At 38.3% G+C, this 21,393-nt stretch overlaps 1 protein-coding gene across 3 annotated transcripts in view; it reads left to right on the top strand.

Moving 5' to 3' along the window:
• palld (palladin, cytoskeletal associated protein) overlaps nt 1-21,393 on the top strand; it is a 160,021-nt gene that overhangs the window by 56,830 nt on the left and 81,798 nt on the right. For 2 of the 3 annotated variants that reach the window (XM_049481247.1, XM_007245327.4), the window contains exons 3-4: nt 18,654-18,829; nt 20,442-20,508. In XM_049481247.1, the coding sequence (XP_049337204.1) occupies nt 18,654-18,829; nt 20,442-20,508 (243 nt within the window). The remainder of the gene's footprint in view (nt 1-18,653; nt 18,830-20,441; nt 20,509-21,393) is intronic. The other variant, XM_049481256.1, reaches the window with a different exon arrangement.

Raw genomic sequence — 21,393 nt, 5'->3', positions numbered from 1 at the left:
ATGAGATTTCAAAGCCATTTAAATGTGTAGATGTTATTTAAACAGGGAAAGTACTAATATTTACTGTAAATTTGTAATCTGCGGTGTTTGGGCACTTTTGGATACACAGACTAAGTTGAATGTAAACTGTGTGAGTGAGCCATTTATTTATTATTAGTCGACAATAAAATTTATCGTCAGCAAATTAAAATAACCCAAATCGTTGCAGCCCTAGTTTATTACAAATGCTCCAAAGATCCTGTTTTGTTTTCTCTGATCTTGGATAAACAATAGAGAAAGAGAGAAAAAGTCTTTGTTTTTTATCTAGTTCTCATTTATTTATTTGCTACTAAGCAGGAAATTCCAGAGGTTATAAAGGAATAACTCCATAAACCTCTTATCTTCTTCTGTGCTCGAGCAAACACTTCATAATTCAACAGCTGTTGCTCAAGTCTATCAGTGTTTCTATATGAGGTCTCTCTCTCTGTCTCTCTGTCAGCTGTTGGCTGTTTCTCTTATCCTTCTCTCTCTCTCTCTCTCTCTCTCTCTCTCTCTCTCTCTCTCTCTCTATCTCTCTCACTGTCTCCTGTTCTTATCTCCTGTCCATGACCCCTCCCCTTTCACCCTTGACCCCTCACTGTAAATGTTGAGCAGAGTGTAAATGGCTTTTCCTCTAATTGTGCTGTTGAGTCTTCACCATCTATCATTAACTGCAGCAGGGCACCAATCAGCTTAGTGTAAATAAACTAAACCTACACTCCCTAACACAAGAACACACACACACACTCTGAGAGCAGTGTTGGGCTCATGTTTAACAGGGTGGGAGCTCATTTTTGTCTCTGTGTCTGTGTTACTCTTTTACTTTACCTCCCTGACTGTTTTTATACTTGTGCAACTTCTTTTCCAGACATACAGATGACCTGCTATGACCTTAGTCTATACCCCCCCCCCTGTTGTTCTCTATTTCTTTCTCTCTTGTTTCTCACCTCCTTCTTCTCTCTCTCTCTCTCTCTCTCTCTCTCCCTCTTTCTCTCTTTTTCTCTCTGTCTCTGTGTCTGGCGGGCTCCAGACTGTATTTCCTGTGTTTCTAGGTATGTCTGATCCAATGTTCGTGACATGAGCCATTCTCCAGACACACACACACACACACACACACACATATACATACACACACATACACATATACATACACACACATACACATATACATACACACACAGGTGTACACAAATACACAGTAAAGGAGACTGAAAGTCTTGTTCTGAGTCAAACTTGCTTGTAAGTTGAGGGATGCCAAATCGCATTACCTCGGCTTTGTGCTCCAGAGTCTAAGACGGACGGACATCACAGACAGACAGACAGACTGACTGAACTCACCTCTCTCTCTCCACACATCACACATCACAGATCAACTGCATATGGAACAGATTACCTTACAAGATCAATAGCCCTCTACACACACCCACACATATATCCCTTATCCCACACAAACACCAAACACTGCAGCGCTGTCCCATTGCAAGCACTGCTGGACCTTCAGTGAACTTCTTCAGAAGTCACCACTTAAAGCAGCATGTAGTCATTTTTAACTTAAAACAAATGCTTCGATTTCATGTTGTGATGGTGCATGAATAGGGGAGAATAGGGAACAGGGGAGGTCTCTGTTATAATCACTGCTCTTGCGTCGCTTTAGTACAGATTCACAAGCCCAAAGAACTGTGTGAAATGTAACCTTAGGGTGTTTTTTAACACCAGCACTATTTGGTCCAAAAAACAGACTCTGTTTTGTTTAAATACTTGATGCAGTTCCTTTTTGCAGGTGTAAAAACAGTAATTACAAATTCTGCAATGAGAGCGATATGATCCGGTCTCAATCCAACCCAACTATCAAATACACTTCTTTTATTTGAGGTAATCTACTGATCAGGTGCAGCAGTACCCTGATATATTAACTGATATAATTATCATAGCTGTTTTCACACTGAACACGTTATGTGCAGAGCTTGCCGCACTCTCCCATACAGCCTCTCCTTGTGCAAAGTGCGCTGAATAGTTAAACGATGCACAGTGACTCCATCTGCAGCAAGTTGTAGGTCTTTGAAGCTGATCTATGGGTTGACTTGGACGGTTCTCACCATCCTTCTCCTCTGATTATCTGAGATTTTTCTTGTTCTGCCACTTCTGGGCTTAACTAGAACTGTGCCTGTGATCTTCCATTTCCTCACTCTGTTCCTCACAGTGGAAACTGACAGCTGAAATCTCTGAGATTTGAGCTTTCTAAATCCTTCCTCTAAACCATGATGTTGAACAATCTTTGTTTTCAGGTCATTTAAAAGTTGTTTTGAGGCTCCCATGTTGCCGCTCTTCAGGGAAGATGCAAAGAGGAGAAACAACAATGGTTTATAAATGGTTTAATCATGAACAGAAGTGCCCAAACCTTTTTCGCCTGTGTGAAAACTAAACAAGCTGAGGCGGAAACTCATCAACTGATCCAGAACAGAAAAATGTACTGTAATGTTAATCTGCTTTAACAATTCACAGACCTATATGTCTCAGATTATCAACAAATGCATGTGCACAGCTTTCTGGTGGAGCTTAAAGCAGCGTCAACATCTGTTAATCGATAACGTAATAGAACTGGACAGTCTGTGTTCCCCTTTTAGTGTGTTCAATTTAAAAATATATAGTTGATGATGCTTCATATGCATATAGGAATCACATGCTGGAATTCATGTTCATGGTGCTGGTAGCATCTTGTGATGGACAGAAACATGCCACATCATGGGAAAGGATCTAGTCTTGTGTCCCATGATTAAACCAAGGCTCACTAAAGCTAAAGGGCAGTGCAGTGACCTGTGGGACATGTGTGGGGTCTCCTGCATTAAGCGTTTACGTGATTTCTGCCAGAGTCGCTTGCCTGTTCACATGGACAATTGTAGCCAGATGCCACTGGTCACAATCAGATAGATAGATTCTTTATTGTCCTCAGTAGAGGAAATTTGTTTTCACAGCCTGTACCATAGTATACATCCTGCTTAGACATACAAGGTAACATAATACATAAATACAGATACTTGTCAGACAAACATGGAAAACATGAAAACACATTACCACTGACTGCACTGTTCACTGTGACATAAATAACACTGTGGATTGAGAATTGGTAAATAACTGTCTCATTGCCATGAGAATGCTGGCCAGTGTTCAACCTCTCTCTTCCCACCTCACAACTTATAGAGAAAGACTACATGATCAATTTACAGACTGCTATCCCATTAGATGGATGGATGGATGGATGGATGGATGGATGGATGGATGGATGGATGGATGGATAGATCCTTATCATAACCAAAAGCACCAGTTGCAGTGCATATTGAAAGGATTGCCAGGCTGCCAATGCAAATAAGAAAGTGTTTCTTATGACTTGCCTGGTTAAATAAAGAATAAATAAAAAGAAATAAACAAAGGTTCGGCGCTATATAATCATTTAATTTAGCAGTGCAAATTTGTAGAGATGTAAACAGTGGACAATAAAACTAGTAGTGCAGAATACGGTAAAAATATAACGATTATATAATAGGGCATCTCAGAGGGTGTGTCTGCAGAGATGGTGGTATGTCTTTTGGAGTGCCCAAAGTTGCCAGAACAGAAAAGTGTCACAGAGTCTTTACTTTGCTGTGCTGAGAGGAGTTGAACAGTCTGTCTGTGGAGCAGGACGGGGACAGCAGTCTGCCCCTGATTTTAAAGGGAACTCTTAAGATAAAAAGTAATGCTTCTTTCAGAGTGTGTGTTTGGCACATCAGGTCAGAGTGTATTTTTACGCTAAATGTTCCCTGTCAGAACTGTTACTGGCTTCTGAATGGGTCCTTCTCGGGCTCTGACTGTGGAGAGCTTCACCGTGGTCTGGGCTCAGTGCTCTCAAGGCGTATGATATTGTGCTGCAGGATGGATATGTACCGAAGTTTATGCATTTATGGTTTGTAATTATGAATACAGGCCAGAGAGGCTTCTCTTTTATTCCACTCCAGACAGGCTGTTCTTAGTGCCTGTGGTTTAAGCTCTGGGCTGTGGACCCAGAGCCTGCTGTGATACATGGGGATCTCTAGGCTTCCAATGGCACCGATTTATACAGAATTGGCAGGAAAAGATCAAAAGAAAGGCAATATCCTCAAGTGGCCTGGACAGTTGCAGCCATGTGTATGTGTGTATGTGTGTGTGTTTGTATTGACCCAGATCAAAGAGCTTTCACTAGCCTGTCAGTGTGTAAAATCCAGACACGTTCTGCATACAATGAAGTAATTTCATTTTGTTACCAATTCTGTTACGTGAAAACTACTCATGAGAATAGCATCAATGTTAAATTGTATGTCGCATTGCATGTGAGTATTAATTATTTATGGTAAGGGTGGGGAATGGGGGCACTGAGGCCAGGCCCCACCTTGCTGTGTGTAGATGCATGCAAGCACATGCATGTGGGAACGTACAAACATACACTCTGCGAGACCCACACACTCGCCTTGTTCTTATTTGCTGCTGTTGATGGAAAGTTTAAATAGAAGGCTCTATTACATTGGGGCCTTCAGAGCCAAACCACAAGTCTCTTTCTCTCTCTCTTTTCCTTCCATGCACAAGAATATTCTCTCTCTGCCTGGGCCAAATACTCAGCTTGGTTGCTGCAAAAAAATCCTTGCCAGGTCTTAATAGGTTTAATGAGTAATTATGCACCATTACTGCTGGTTAAGGTGTGATTAATGCAAGGGCATTACACAACAAACTGCATGTGACCGATTTATGATTCCAACACAATGGTGGCTCCTCAGACCCAATCTGAGCCTTCTGCATGCTGACAAAAACACAGTCAGCATGTAGTGTGACTCAATTAAGCATGCTTTGGAATGCATATGTGTGGATGTGTTTATATACAGCTCTGGACAAAAATAAGAGACCACTTCTGGAGTATAATCAAGAGGAAGATGAACTGCTTGAATTTGTGCACCAGGAGTGGCATAAAGTTATCCAAAAGCAGTGTGTAAGACTGGTGGAGGAGAAAATGCCAAGATGCATCAAAACTGTGATTAAAAAACACTGTTATTCCCCCAAATATTGATTTCTGAACTCTTAAAACTTTATAAATATGAACGTTTTCCTTGGATAGTTTTTGCTACTTCAGCCATTTCTCATTTTCTGCAAATAAATGCTCTAAATGACAATATTTTTATACATTTGGAATTTGGGAGAAATGTTGTCTATAGTTTGTAGAATAAAACAACAATGTTCATTTTACTCAAACATAAACCTTTAAATAGCAAAATCAGAGAGACTGATTCTGACACTGAAGTGGTATCTTAACTTTTTCCAGAGCTGTATACGAATATATAAAAGAACAGCAGACGTGCAGTGCAGTAGTAATGCAGATGAGACGAGTAAACACAGTAGATATTGGGGTTGGTAGTAATGAAACATATGTAAAAAGATATTAGAAAATCTGAAAAAAATATCACATATCATAATAATCATAAGAGTCCTCAATATGGTAAGTTTAACCAGTAACCCAAAAGTTAAAAAAAGTTAAAGTAATTCATAATCTGTTCTTGTTTTTTTTTTATATAGTACCCTATTGAATTACATTATAATTAGGGTTGGAATTACAGGGCATCTCACAATATGACATTATCACAATTTACTGCCCACGATAAACAATGATATCATAATGCTGTGCTTGTGCGATACTCGATGACACACTGAATGTTTACCCTATTCCTTTTATTGGCACCACTAGCTACAGCTAATGAAGCAGTACATTTAGTATCATTTTTTTTTTAGACTAAAGGGGTATCAGATTATAAGGCACATTAAGCGACACTAGTAAACATGCTTACATCGAAGTGAACAAGAGAGTCGCCATGTTTACTTCTAAGTAAACAAAACTGTAATTCTGTGCTGAATATTAATCTACACAGATTTCTCTCCTGAAAACTGTTTATTTGGGTGAGTAAAGCACTTTTCATTTATTTACAGTGAGCTAAGAATTCCAGTATTTTGTTTAAGGGTGAGCGCTAGCCGTAGTTTGCAGTGCTAGCCAGCCCCGGTCAGCAGCGCTACCCTGTCGCAGTTAGCAGCATAGCCAGCCATAGTTAGCAACGCTAGCCAGCCCCGGATAACAGTGATTGCCAGCCCTGGTTAGCAGCGCTACCCAGCTGCGGTTAGCAGTGCTAACTCCCTTATACTCGGTAATTAATCAGAGTAGCTTTACTGCTCCTTACAACCTGTGTAAAGTAACCTGTGCCACTGGATTATAAGGTGCACTGATGATTTTGGGGAAAATGTAAGGATTATAGGTACACCTTACAGTCCGGAAAATACAATAAGTCAAATTTAGGGGACAAGTGTTAGAGTTTGAAACGCATATGTTATAAAAAAAATATCGAAATTCGACACCATTTGTCAATGTATTGAAAAGAAAAAAAAAACGATACAATATGACATGATATTGAAATTTTGTCCCACAACTTATAACAGTACATTTATTTTGTACACAGATCATTTAAAGCAGGGGTCACCAACCTTTTTGAACCTGAGAGCTACTTCTTGGGTACCAATTAATGCGAAGGGCTACCAGTTTGATACACACTCGTGAAATTACAAATTTTCTCAATTTACCTTTAATTATATGTTATTATTAATAATTAATGACATTCATCTATGTGAAGACACAGATATCAATAGGCAACACTATTATTATAAATCTCTGCAAGTGTTTACATTTTATATTATATTTTAATATAATATTACATATTATATTACATTATATTGTATAATAATATATAAACTATAGGCTATCTCTAAGCTAATATTAATGTAATATAATCTAAAATTACATCAATGCAACTGTGATTTAAAAAAAAAAGAATAGCAACAAAAATGCTATTTTTAGACCAGGCCTGCGGGCTACTCATAAGGTCCTTGCGGGCTACCTGGTGCCCGCGGGCACCATGTTGGTGACCCCTGATTTAAAGTAACCCTCCCATGATCACTCGATTATGTGAGTGTGTTGATGTGTTTTAAATGTGTTTTAAAGAGTAACAAATGTGTTTCTAATAGTGTACCGGTATATTATTTGGAGTTCTGGTTTTATTGTACATCACACAATAGGGATGCTTGAAATACGAGTTTTTTAGTGCTCATGTTACCATAAAAAAAACACCATTCCAGCCCAAAGCAAAGCAGTGGCTGGGAAAACTGAACTTTGGATAGTTGATGTTCTGCTGACCACTGTTACTACTGGTGGAATTTTCCCTCCCTGTTCCTTTGAATATCCAGCTTGTGGTCATCCGTCTATCATCATAATGTAAATGCAGCATTACTCTTTAACGCCACAGGGGAGCTAAATTTTCTTCCTCATTCAGATAATCTTGCTCTTGTGGACAAACAGTATCTCTTAAGCGGTCCGCAGTCCAGAAATATCCAAACCATGAGTGGTAGTGTGGTCGGAAACTGCTCATTGATGAAGAACTGGAGGATGGCTGATACAAATAGTGTATGACAACAGAAGGACAGGGTGATGGTGGAAGAGAGTGAAGGCACATACATTAGTTATATTATGCAGCTAAGAAGGAGGTAAAAAACATGAAAAACTGTAGGTTTTTACTTTAAACTAATACAGTGCAGTTTCATGTCAGCACTGCAGCATTCCTGCACACAGAGCTTTAACTCTGTTTGTTTTGTTGTTTACGGTAAATACACAGTTTGTTCAGTCTTGTTACTGTAACAAGACACTTTCTTCATGGTTGGAATCTGGATATCATCTCCTCTCACACAGGTCTTTCCAAAAGCCCTGCTGCAACTCTACCCTTTGTGAATGATGCTGAAAGTATGTAATGTGGATTATCTGCTCTTATTTGCTGACGGCAGTTTTGGAGGAGTTCCCTTTTGACTAAGGGCTTTGTGTTAGTGCCAGATTCTTTTTGATTATTAAAACTACACAACCATGATATGTACACTATATTGTGTCTTCAAAAGTATCCAGATTACCCTTATAATGGTGAGTCCGTCTATTAAAAAAAAAACAAGCAAAAAAAAATTTGGCAATAGATCGGGGCACTCTGGGTCACAAGGTCACCGTGCCCAGTATATTCAATTCAATTCAATTTTATATCTATAGCGCTTTTTACAGCAAAAGTTGTCACAAAGCCGCTTTACAGAGAAAAACAGGTCCACGCCTCTTATGAGCACCACAGAGAAGCCAATTTTTATGGTGACACAGTGGCAAGGTTAAAACTCCCTTTAAGAGGAAGAAAACTTAGCAGGAACCAAGACTCAGTCAGAGGAACCCATCAGAGAACATTTGAGAAATCTCTAAATTTGAATACTTCTGTTTTGAGTATTTAAGGACCATTTATAGAGTTTCCGGAACGATTAATTTTTTTTAGTTTTGTAAAGGAAGCCATGTTAAGGTTGATGGCGTATCTCTTTTTAGGGTCTATTGTTTATCTACATTCTTCAGCTGTTTTTCTAAATTCTAAATTTAAAGCCTTAATGATTAATATTATGTGTGCTCCTAACAGTACAGTAACTAACTAAGTCACAAACCTATATTGAAGCCCATTTGTGGAAAAAAAAAACTATAAATAAATAATAAAAATAAAAAAGATATTCTGCAAAACAGTCAGAATCTGAAAAATACTGTGATATGCATTTTTGGTCATACCGCCCAGCACTAGTCATGATGCTGGTCATGATGATCAACCACATTATTTATACATGTTGTTTTGCTTGGTCAGATTGGTCAAGCTGTTCAACCAATATAACCATAAAGAGCTAAACTTCTATATGTTTATTTTTAATAAAAAGAATAATATTGTATGAGTGTGTACATAAGTGTACATGTTCTTGACAATACTTTGAGGGTCTGTTCATTGTTGTCTCTCAAAGAGTTTTGTCTTTAGAAGAGCTTTTCCAGAGCGGAAAGATGAGCCGTCAGTGATGAAGATGAATGAGTTGAGACTTCCAGTCAGGGCAGTTCCAGCAGGATGAAAAACTGAATGAAAAATGAAGAGCGCTCTTGATGCTTCAACTGCTGCTCAGTACTGATGGAACCGCGTTAAACCATACAAATGCGCTCGCCTTTGTTCTCTCCTTTTGGACCAATCAGTAAAGAGCTCTGAAACCACACAGACATGCTGCTTCGCTCAAGCTGTACAAACCATCACCATCAGAAAAACACACGCACATTTCTCTTACTGTACTTCTTTCTTACAATGAATCATAATTCTGTTTCACATTAGAGCAAGTATGTTGGGTAGTGAGAGAGAGAGAGGGATGGCTCAACAACAGAAAGTGTGTGTCTATGGGTGCCTGTCATGGTTAAATCGTAAAAAATGAAGCTGAGGGGGTGAAGCAATAATGTTTTTGAACTCATCTCATTTTCAGTCGCAATTCCATTATAGTTCGCTATTACTATTAAACTAATCCAGCATGCACTCTGTTGTACACTTCATCAGAGCACCGAGAAGGTGTTAGACAGTCATGGCCCCGCCCCCATAGTCAAAATCATGAATCTGATTGGTTAGATTGTCCTGCGACATTGCTAATATACTCATTACTACATCCTTCAAAAAATCAGCAGAAGGGTCCCCGCAGTCACGCGGGGGCAGAAGCCATTTTAAAAAGCTTTGATTGGTTAGAACAGCTGTCAGTCAGATAGAGTCCAATAGCAACTGAACAACACAGACTAATGCTTTGAATTAGTTGCTGTTTTTTTATTTTAGTTAATTTATTAAATATGTGCTTATAGTTTACAATAACTATAATATATATTTCCTTATTAAATATTATGTAATGATTTACATGCACCTATTATCACCCCTTTCTTTGAAGGGTTAGAAGGGCCTCACTGCACACCACTGATAAAAACTACGGACAACATTTCAACTTTAATTTACTTGACTTTACGTAGTCTTTCACTAGGATCTTGTTTTCATCCTTCTCTCCATCTTTAAAGGTGGTCACACACTGGATTTCCTGCTCAGCCCCTTGCAGCACCATGCAGCCCTGCACCAAGCAATAAGGGGTTGAAGTGAGAACACCATCATAATGGATTATTTGTTTATAGAATAAAAAGATATTTTGGTAAAGCAAGCAAACAACAATGGATAGGATCTAGATTATTTATTGTCTATTTTTTTTAAATTCATTGATTAACTTTTCATTATTCTTGACCCAAAGAGGAGTTTCATGTGAGCTAGATGTGATGTCAATGAGCTGTACAGAGCTAGGCTACTTTGAGTGCAAAGTATCTTTTGTAATACTGGATTTGTTGCGGTTCATTTAAGTTCATAAGTCACAGTTCATAAGCTTTTAATATTTGTGGTATAAATTTGGTTGTTTCGCACCATGGAATTCAGCATTGCTTGGAGTCCTTGAGCGCAATTAATGTGTGTACCTCAAAAGAGTTTTCTCCAGTACTTTTTGTTATGCCACTGCTTCAGTGCACAGCACAGAACAACTCAGGTCACAGGAAACAGAAGCCTGGTTGGCCCACAGCATACGGTCTCCACCCACGACACACCCAAAGACTCCAGTAACCTCAAGAAATAGAGGCAGCTATGGCTTTTCCTGAGCACAGCATCCATGTTCCAAGTTTTTGTCCTCACCACCACATCAGAGTCCATAGCCTCAATGGTGATTGGGGACAGAGGACGCTTGAACTTCCTGAGTTCGACCACAATAATCTTTTGATGAGTTTTTTATTGATGTTAAGCGGCATTCTTTTCCTTTGACTCATATTGACCATACCTCTTGAGACCCATACACTTCTACGTCTACAGAAAGGGAACATGACCATTTCAATTTGCTCTGTTCAGCAGTTAGATGATTAAACACTAAATGTCATCCAGGTAGGCAAACTGCAGGGGGTCTATGGATGTTCTAACCAGTGGTCACAAGTGAACTATTATTAGTCACTCTACTGTCTTAATGATGTGTTATACCCGAGTCACCATGTGGCAGTCTTTTAAATTGATAGATAGATAGATATACACTGCATTAAAAACCTCACTCTCTTCTCCCTTAACTGACTCACAGAGTCCACTTTTCCACCCATTACTGACACACACTTCCTTATAAGCCTGTCCAGTCTGTTCCTGTCCCTTACAGTAATGCTGCTTCCCCAGCAGGAAACACCAAAGAAGACAGCACTCGACACAACAGAATGATAGAATGTGTGCAGAAACTCATTACACACATCAAATGATTTAAGCTTACTGAGGAAATAAGCCAGTTCATGTATCTTGAGTATCAGGATTATATCAGGATAAGACCAAACTACATGCAAGTGCAAAAAGTGTAAACACACCAAAGACACATTTAAAACAAATACAAATCCACTCAGACCACTTCAGTTATATTTTCCACATGTTATAGCAGTGTAAACACATCTGTCACTCCTACAATGCATTCAACAACCAAAGCTTATCCCAGTCCAACCAAATTCCTGTAGTACTTGCTGTGCATCAAGAAGAAGTTGCGGAGATGTAACGGAGATGCATTTCATTTTTCTACCAAATGTAAATGCTAGGGCTGGGACAAAGTATTATATTTTCCTTTGCTGTACTATTATATTTTCCTTTGCTGTGCTGGCATCAAATATTGATATTTCTGTTGAATCAAAACTGCTAAGCCTCGTGTACCCACCCATACACACCCTTTGCAGTTTCAACTTAATGTTGACACGATGCAAAAATATAACAGAGAAATTAGGTCGTTGTTTGCCAGCCCTCCCTGGGGGGGTGTATTTATTTCAAACTTAAAATAAAAACAATATATATTGTTAATGTCTCGTCTCGTCTCATGAGATGAATGTCTCGTTACACCCCTAATGCTAAATGCATGTGGCTAAAACTAGGATATAATCCAGATACTAGTCCCAAGAAGTGACCCAGTGTAAACTAAATCTTGGTTGCATTGGCTGAGGACTGGGACCACACATGCTCTCCTCCACATACTGTAACTGTGACTTTTTCCAGTCTGCAGCTCAGCTTCTCATACACTCATATTGGCAAGAGAGTGGAAAGTATATTCTGTATACAAATCAATATGAGCTGTGTTGATTGGGTTGGATATATGACTGTATGAAAGACAGATGTATGAAAGTGTATGAAATGTCAAACTCTGAACTCTGAACAGAGACAATTTGATATTTTTCAGCAGCACAGAAAAGGGTAACCCTCCAGTCCCCTCAGCTTCTCTACCCATTTCTGTAATTAACCCCCTGTTACCTCAGCTGTCATGAGAGCATTTGTCCTAATACTTCAGTTTAAAAGGAGATGAAGTTATTTTTGGAGTGGTGTGTGTGTGTGTGTGTGTGTGTGTGTGTGTGTGTGTGTGTGTGTGTGTGTGTGTGTGTGTGTGTGTGGAATGAACATTTGTTTGTGTGGCGACCTATTAAAGACTGTCCGGCAGTGATGAGGCTCTGCTGAGTCACCACTGACACTCTCACCTCTGACCGTCTGATGTACTCTCTGAATGTTTCTATGTGTGTTTTTGTGTAAATGTGTGCATTAATGGTATTTATTCACATAAAGATCAGTTGGTATTTTAAAATAGTACAAAACAAAAGTGGACTAAAGTGGATTTTTTTACATTTTGGTCTAAGAACCATGAATATTTTGGATGCTTTCTCTGTTTAAATGATTCTTCAAGGAAAGGTAAAACCTCGTAAAATGGTTGATATATGTTTTTTTTTTTTTCATTTTCAAGTTTTTCAATACTGACTCAGCTCATTAAAATCAGCACAAACTACATGGTGTTATCTTGTTAACTGACCACAGTCTGACCACAGTCTGACACCATGGTTACACCCATTTTCGTCACTAGCAATGATTACACACATCTGCCATTACCTTTTGTATTTAAACTTGATTTAACCTTCACTTTGCGAAGTATTGCCAACTCGATTGTTGAAATTTGAGTGGTTCTCCTCATTCATCCTTACTCTGTTTGAACTCCTGTTTGCTTGCTTGTTTTTATCCTGGTTTGTGTTTAGTTTATATATCAACTCAAAAATAGTGTTAGATGATTGCGACTACTACAAAGAACATAGATAATCTAATAGTGTGAGAGAAAGGAAATGTAATTAATTCCAAAATGAAATATACAGCTCTGGAAACAAATAAAAGACCATTTAAAAATGAACTGAACTGCTTGAATTGTTGCACCAGGAGTGGCATAATGTTATCTAAAAGCAGTGAGCAAGACTGGTGGAGGAGAACATGCCAAAATGCATGAAAACTGTGATTAAAAACCAGGGTTCTTCCACCAAATATTGATTTCTGAACTTCTAAAACTTATATGAATATAAACTTGTGTTCTTTGCATTATTTGAGGTCTGAATCAGCCATTTCTCATTTTCTGCAAATAAATGCTCTAAATGACAATATTTTTATTTGAAATTTGGGAGAAATTTTGTCTATAGTTTATTGAATAAAAAAATGTTTATTTTACTTAAACATATACCTATAAATAGCAAAATCAAAGAAACTAATTCAAAAACTGAAGTGGTCTGTACATGCAGTGCACATTCTGAATGTACGTTCAGCTGTTTAATTTTCAAACAACAGAGCAAAATGTAAAGTTAAGGGGGCTAAGACAGGAATCACTAGCTTTGGGAGCTGGAAGGGCTGGTAAGTGAGGTGTCAGGAGAGAATGTGTTTGTGTGTGTGTGTGTGCTAATGGCTTGTGGGTAGCTGTCTGAGGTGTTGAATTGGCACAGTGGTGTGAGACCGCAGTGTCAAACCAAGCGGAATGTGTAGAATCTTTACAGAGCTCTAGAATATCTGAAACATTTCAGTCCTGGGACTGAGATATCTGCAGTGCAGGATGGCTAATCCTGGCTCACCACATATGGTAAGACTTGATAGGGCAACTAGAGAAAAAGTGAAATGATGGATGCTTGGGATGGAATAGACCCAGCAGGCTATGGAATGTTAGGATTCTTTATAGAACCCTAAACTATGTTCAGAGCTTTGAGGAGCAGCAGAAAGGAGCAGCTGTGCTGCCGGATCTGAAGCCTCCAACTGCACTCAAAGATCCTCAGATGACACACAGTTAAATGTGTGTGGTCATGTATTCAGCTCTGTGTGCATCCAAATGCCCCCAGTGCGACAGAAAACATGAATAATTAAAATTCTTGGGGGACATTGGCTCATTCACATGAGGAAAACATAAAAAGTGAAAATCTCCATGGGAGCACTGCAGAGTTCATGCATGCAGAGGTTTAGCGGTATTTGTTTACGTAAGTTTACGTTGGAATACACAGTTTGTACAGACATGTTTTGTTACTGTACAGAGCTGTATTCCCAGTTTGGGAGTCTGGATATCATCTCACCTCACACACTCAGACTCTTGTCTTTCCAAAAGTTCCTCTGTTCTGAGTCTAATTCCTGATCGTCTGTGCTGATCTGCAGTTTGTCTCTTAAAAAAAAAATGAAAACATCCTGTTTTAGATTAAACAGATTGGAATTCTCTCCCTTTAAGTCACTCCAGTTGTCTATTGGAGTTTAAGTTTAAGTTTAATGTCCTGGTTATGACAGAAAACATGAACAATTTGTGTAATATCCATGTATGTTACAATACAGCAAAACAGCTTTCTCTGTAATTTTTTTATTTATTTATTTCGAGGTTATTGTAAGACTTGGGGTAGATTAGGGTCCCTAAGATGCTACTGTGCCTTAACCACCACCTACACCTTTACATATACAGTAGTAGTCACAATTAGGGCACACATCTTCTTCTTAAAGTATTTTTTTTTATGTTTTTTTTTTTTTTATTGTAAATTCAATATTGAAGACATTAAAGCTATACAGGAACACATGTGGAATTTAAGTAAACCAGAATATAACTAACTACCAGATTTATCTTTGAGGACAGATCTGCAGACTCTTGGTATTTTAATCTCAGTGTCTTTATGAGGGAGAGTCACCTGGAATAGTTTCCTCAGCATCTTGAAGGAAGGAGTTCCTGGAGGTGCTGAACAATAGTTGCTGCATTTCCTTCAAGCTGTGAAGCTCCAGCTCATCCCAAATCACCTCAAATCACCCATATCAGTTGATCAGGCAGGGCAAACACTTTTTTTTTTTTACTTTTTACTACGTAATTCCATATGTGTCCCTTAATTGTTTTGATTTCTTTAACATTAATCTACAATGTAGAAAATAAATTAAATAAATAAAAAAAAGAAAAATAATAAATGAGAAGGTCTCCAAACTTTTGACTGGTACTGTGTATAGGTACACATTTAGTAAGTATATTTTTTACTGTATAATCTATAACTTAAAGACCTACATCTTGGCTAAAATAATACAATTATGGGGGTCTACGGTTTTGGTTTATTTATTTATTTATTTATTTTTCAGCCTCAGGTGTGTTGGAGACATGTATATTAGCTGAGTTTGGCATGTAGTTACACAACACGTAAGTGGAAAAGCCGTCTCAGGTCAGGGCTATGTTAGCTACCCTGTGTGTGTATGTATGTGTGTGTGTGTGTGTGTGTGTCTGTGTGTCTGAGCATGAGTAAAGGACTTTCCCTCCATTCGTTATGATTCCCAGACTTGTGCATCACACCAAAGTGTGGTGTCTCCCAGGTGTGTGTGTGTGTGTGTGTGTGTGTAACACCTGGACATTTTTCACTGTCATCTTCACACACACATAAATCTGATCATTCCTGTCACTGTCTGAGTGCTGAACAATACATGTCATGACTAAGCACTGAGACTCTGCACCACAAGGCCTGTGTGTGTTTTAGCAAAACACTTATATTCAGACACACTCATACTTTAGATGATACATAGCAATACATACATCCCCTAAAGCGACAGTCGCATCCATTAGAGGCTGTCTGCCAGCACAGCTGGTGGTAGAGAATTACAGCTTGATAAATCTCAGTATTAATAGTTTTGATTAATCGTATTGAATCAGACAGCGCTTATTGCCCTAATGAGAACTGATCTTACTCAGCTAGGCTGCTGCTGCTGACCTCAGATGTGGGAATAAGCAGAGGATTAGAATTGCAGGCTTTATGTGTGTGGTCTGGTCTGTGGTGTGGCTGTGTGTCCTCTCAGAACCTTCTAGTTCCTCCAGGTAGAAAGGGCTCTAATTTGTAGGTATTTGTCTCCTGATTGGGCAAGGTCTTAGCTCAAATCCTCCTCCAAAAATTTAATGTAAAACGAAAGCTACGTGAATTTCTAAATCCTTTTACTTCAGCTTGATTAGCTTTGAGGATAAGGAGCTACTGAAGTATATATTCTCCTAGCAGCACTGTTTCTGATTAGCTTGTTTTACTTTTCTTCATACTTGGCAGTTAAAATAATGTTGTTCTTTCTGTGAGAACACTCTGTGTGACAGTTTGGAGACAAACCTAAAGTATACAGTTATAGAGTTTTCCCTGATGACTAGCCGGGACACGTTCATCCCAAACAGTTTGAGGGGGGGCAATTAAGGCGCATTATGTTTCAGAGATGTTGCAATGATTGCTATGATCAATTTACAGCCTTAGAGTTATCTGCTTTACTTCTTCTATAACCAAAGAGAATAACAATGACATTTTATGCACAACATACAACATACATGATTGTCATTAACATATTTAACTATATTTAAGATATCATACACATAGTCAATTAAGCTAAATGAGTCATTTTACTGCGCTATGTATAGATGTGTAGAGCCAATTTCAGAGATTAGAAGTTAACTTATTTGTTATATCTAATTTCTTTTTCCCAATTCGTTCCTTACCTTGAGTGAACATATATGTATGTATGAAAAAGTTCGGGCACTACTTATCATAATTTTCATTTCTGATCATTTATATCATTAGTTGTTTGGATCAGCAATTTTATTTAAATATATCATATAGCAGATAAAACACAGTGATATTTGAGAAGTGAAATGAAGCTTAAGGATTTACAGAAAGTGTGCAATAATTTTTTTAACTAAATCAGACATCATATAGCTTCCTATGAGAGTCTGGCTTCTGGTTGAAGGTATTTTGGATCATTCTTCTTTACCAAACATCTCCAGTTCAGTCAGGTTTCTGATCATGAACAACCTGCTTTAAATCACACCACAGATTTGAATAATATTCAGGTCTGGGGACTGAGATGATCATTCCAGAACGTTGCTCTTGTTCCTCTGCATGAATGCTTTAGTAGATTTTGAGCAGTGTTAAGAGTCGTCTTGTTGAAGTATCCAGCCCTGCGCAACTTCATGAACATTGTTTTCAAGAATCTGCTGATATTGACTGAAATCAATGTGACCCTCAACTTTAACAAGATTCCCAGTACTTGCACTGATCACACAGCCCCACAGCATGATCATGAGTCCACAGAAACTTTTTCTAAAAGAAATCTGACTTGTTCAGATGTGCCTTAGCTTCAGCATACCTCAAGTGACTCTGTTTGTGGCGCGTGCACAGAAAAGGCTTCTCCTGCATTTCTCTCCCATACAGCCTCTCCTTGTGTAAAGTGAATAGCTGAACGATGCACAGTGACTCCATCTTCAGTAAGATGATGATGTAGGTCTTTGGAGCTGGTCTGTGGGTTGACTATGACTGTTCTCACCATCCTTCTCCTCTGATTATCTGAGGTTTTTCTTGTTCTGTCACTTCAGACCTTAACTAGAACTGTGTCTGTGGTTCTTCTATTTCCTCACTATGTTCCTCACAGTGGGAACTGCAGCTGAAATCTCTGAGATCTGAGCTTTTTGTATTCTTCCCCCAAAATCAGGATGTTGAACAATCTTAGTTTTCAGGTCATTTGAGAGTTCTTGTTTCAGAGAAGAAGAAAAAAAAGAGGAGAAAAACTTGCAATTGGCTCCTTAACCCTTTCTCATAATTGGATTCACCTGTGTATGAAGGTCAAGGGTCACTGTGTTTCAATAATTTATTTTGTGTTTCAATAATTAGTGCTAAAGGTATTTAAATCAATAAAACGACGAGGATGCCTAAATTTATGCACCTGCCTAATTTTGTTTAAGGAATTATTGCACACTTTCTGTAAATTCCATAAACTTCATTTCACTTCAATATCACTCAAATATCACTGTGTTCATCTGCTATATGATATATTTAACTGAAATTGCTGATCCAAACAGCCAATGATTTATAAAGGATAATTAATTAACATCGTAAATAGTACATGCAAGAACATCGCTAAAGTTGAAGAAGTTGATCATTTGTATATTATTTCCTATATAATTTAAAGCATCACTTTTTCAGTGTACACTTTCTCTACAGCTGAGTTCCTTTAGGACTGAGATGAATACACTAGGCTCCTGAATACTGTCCAGCAATAACAAGCAGATCTTCGTGCTGCTTAACAAAGATTAAGGAATACCAACTCTTGCAGTGACCCTTTCACCTAGAACAAACAGATTTGCTTACGAAGGTCCGACCTCACCAAGACAAACAAATAATCCAGTGAACAGAACCTTGTGGGAATAAATATTTGGTTTAACGGATCTGCAGCAGAGTGCTACGGATCAGAGAGATCAAAGACCTACCTCTGCAAGATGTTTCCTGCGTGATGTCCTTTGACGTAATTGATTGCTCTGTTGAAACTGACCCTTTCGCTCTGTCTCACTCTCTCTCTCTCTCTCTCTTTCTCTCTCTCTCTCACTCTCAGGTGGTTCTGTGAGGGCCGGGAGCTCCACCACTGTCCTGATATTCAGATTTGGCGGGATGGTGACCTGCACACGCTGGTGATAACAGAAGCTTTTGAGGACGACACAGGCAGGTACACTTGCGTAGCCTCCAACGCTCTTGGAGCAGACAACACCTCAGCCGAGGTCTACATAGAGGGTGAGGGTCCTCAGTATGCACACACACTTTTTTACAAACATACGCACTAGCTGTTGATGTAGCATATATGTATACAGTGGCGTGGAAAAATATTTGCCACCTACAGATTTCATTTTGTTTATGCGTTTTGTCATATCTACCTTTTTCTGATTATCAAACAAATTTCATATCAGACATAGATAACATGAGTAAATATAAAAAGCACTTTTTAATGATCAAAACCAATCTAGCCTTGTGTGAAAATGTAAAGTACCACTTTAAAATAAAACTACCTTTATAAAGGGTTTATAAATGGTTTACAATTAGTTTATTAATGGTTAATAATTAGGTTGTAAATGCCTTAAAAATCATTAATAATCAGTTATAACACATAATTAAAAAGGGCAACAATGTAGATGGCTGTGGGTTCACTATTTGGCAAACAACTGGGTCATTCTTGCCCTTTCTACATATGTGTTGTAACTGATTATTAATGATTTTTAAGGCATTTACAACCTAATTAGTAACCATTAATAAACGTATTGTAAACTATTTATAAACCCTTTATAAAGGAAGTCTTATTTTAAAGTGGTACCAAAAAGTGTTTGCCCCCTTAACCTAATAACTTGTGCCACCCTTGGCAGCAATAACTGCAATCAATCTTTACTAATATCTGGCAGTGAGTCTTTCACATGTTTGTGGAGGAATTTTGGCCCACTCTTCTTTACAGAATTGTTTTATTTTAACCACATTGTAGGGTTATCGAGGATAATCGCCCTGTTTAAGATCATACCACAGCATCTCAATCAGACTTTGAATAGGCCACTATGGCTCCAAAAACCTTTGCCATTCAGGTCATGAACAGATAGTTGGACATTCCACTTCAGGATTGTCTGGTAAACAGCAGAATTCCTGCTTTCATCTATATCAGAAAGTTCTCCAGACCCTGAAGCAACAAATCAGCCCCAGACCATCACACTACCACCACCATGCTTTACATTTAGTATGATGTTCTTTTTCTGAAATTATGTGTCAGTTTTACTCCAGATGATGATTTCTCCATTTGTTAATAATAGCTCTCACCCAAAGCCTTAGAAATGACTTTGTAACCTTTTTCAGACTGACAGATGATCAATGACTTTGTTTTCTCATCTGTTTTTAAATTTCTTCAGATCGGGGCATAATGTGTTGCTTTTTTGAGATCTTTTAGCTGCTTCATGTTGTCAGAAAGGTTCTATTTAAGTGATTTCTTGATTCTACAGGTCTGGTAGTGATGGGCCTGGTTGTGGTTAGTAGTAAAATTAAACTCAGCTTTCCAAAAAGTGTGATTAATCACAGTTAATTAATGGAGGGGCAAACACTTTTTCTCAAAAGGCTAGATTGGTTTGGATAGATAAGAACAGCACATAAGAATAACCTGAGCACATACCAGATACTGTGTTCATGAACGTATTCATTCCATAATGTCCAAAAATGAAAAACAAAAACACTGTAACAAAACTTGGGTTTACGGTATAACTATTTATTAAAAATACCCAATGTTTATTTGTCTCTCTCGTACATTCTCTCTCCCTCTCGCTCTCTCTCTCCCCCCTCTCTCTTACTCTTTCTCTTTCACACTCTCTTTCATTAGGAGCATCCTCTTCAGACTCAGAAGGTGAAGGATCTGCACACAAGTCTAAGTCGCGAGTCATGCCACAGTACGTTTTCCAGTGTGACCAGTTTCACATGACATTTGCTCTTGAAACTCCATTACCATTAACAGATAAGATATGTCATGTATGCCATGCCAACACACTGTATATGCATTGTATATTCTGAAGGAAACACTGAATGGTTACACAGTTCATTGGGAGGAAAGAGGAATGAGAAAGCAAGAAAGAGATGAGGGTGGGTCAGTATGGCTGTGGATTAGGGCTGAGTATCCATCCCTGAAAACGCACATGAAATTGGGCGGCTGGGGCATGTGTGAAAATGAATGGCAGTGGATAAAAAAATATGAAAATGTTTTGGGAAGATCAAAATATTTTTTTTTCCTTTCATTGGCTCAGAAAGGCTATGGATTAGAGTCTGGGGACCTGCCATGAAGGAGCACATGACTTCTGATGTATTTTGGACAAAGTGGAGATTTAGAATTTGGTAGAGGTGAAAATAAAATGGAATGAATGTGAGAAACAAGTGATGAAAAAATTACAAAGACGTGTGAGTCAAAACAACATAATTTTTTTTCTATGGGAAAAAGTGTGTTTTGGTCAAGCCAAAGTACAGTAGGTGAGCATACATGCAAAAATTAATGAGACTGGGGGAATGGATGAGTATTCCACATCACACAGTAAGAACAAACAATCTGTAGTTTGCAGCAAATGCAGCAAATCCGGCAGAAGAAAATGAAGAAAGAACAAGAACAAGACAAAGAAAAGAAAAGAAGGAAAAGAAGAAGAAAAATAGAAATAGAGATAATCAGTAGATAATTACATGCAACTATAGTTATTGGCTTCCCTCTATGCCTGCTTATCAGATATCTCTATCTGTCTGCCTCTCTCTGCTGATGCTATGTGAACTCATTTACTTCCTTTACCAAAACC

Source organism: Astyanax mexicanus, chromosome 1 (genome assembly GCF_023375975.1).
Source record: "Astyanax mexicanus isolate ESR-SI-001 chromosome 1, AstMex3_surface, whole genome shotgun sequence".
NCBI lineage: Eukaryota > Metazoa > Chordata > Actinopteri > Characiformes > Acestrorhamphidae > Astyanax > Astyanax mexicanus.
Note: the sequence above shows the minus strand (reverse complement) of the source record. Positions and strands in the feature narration are given on the sequence as shown.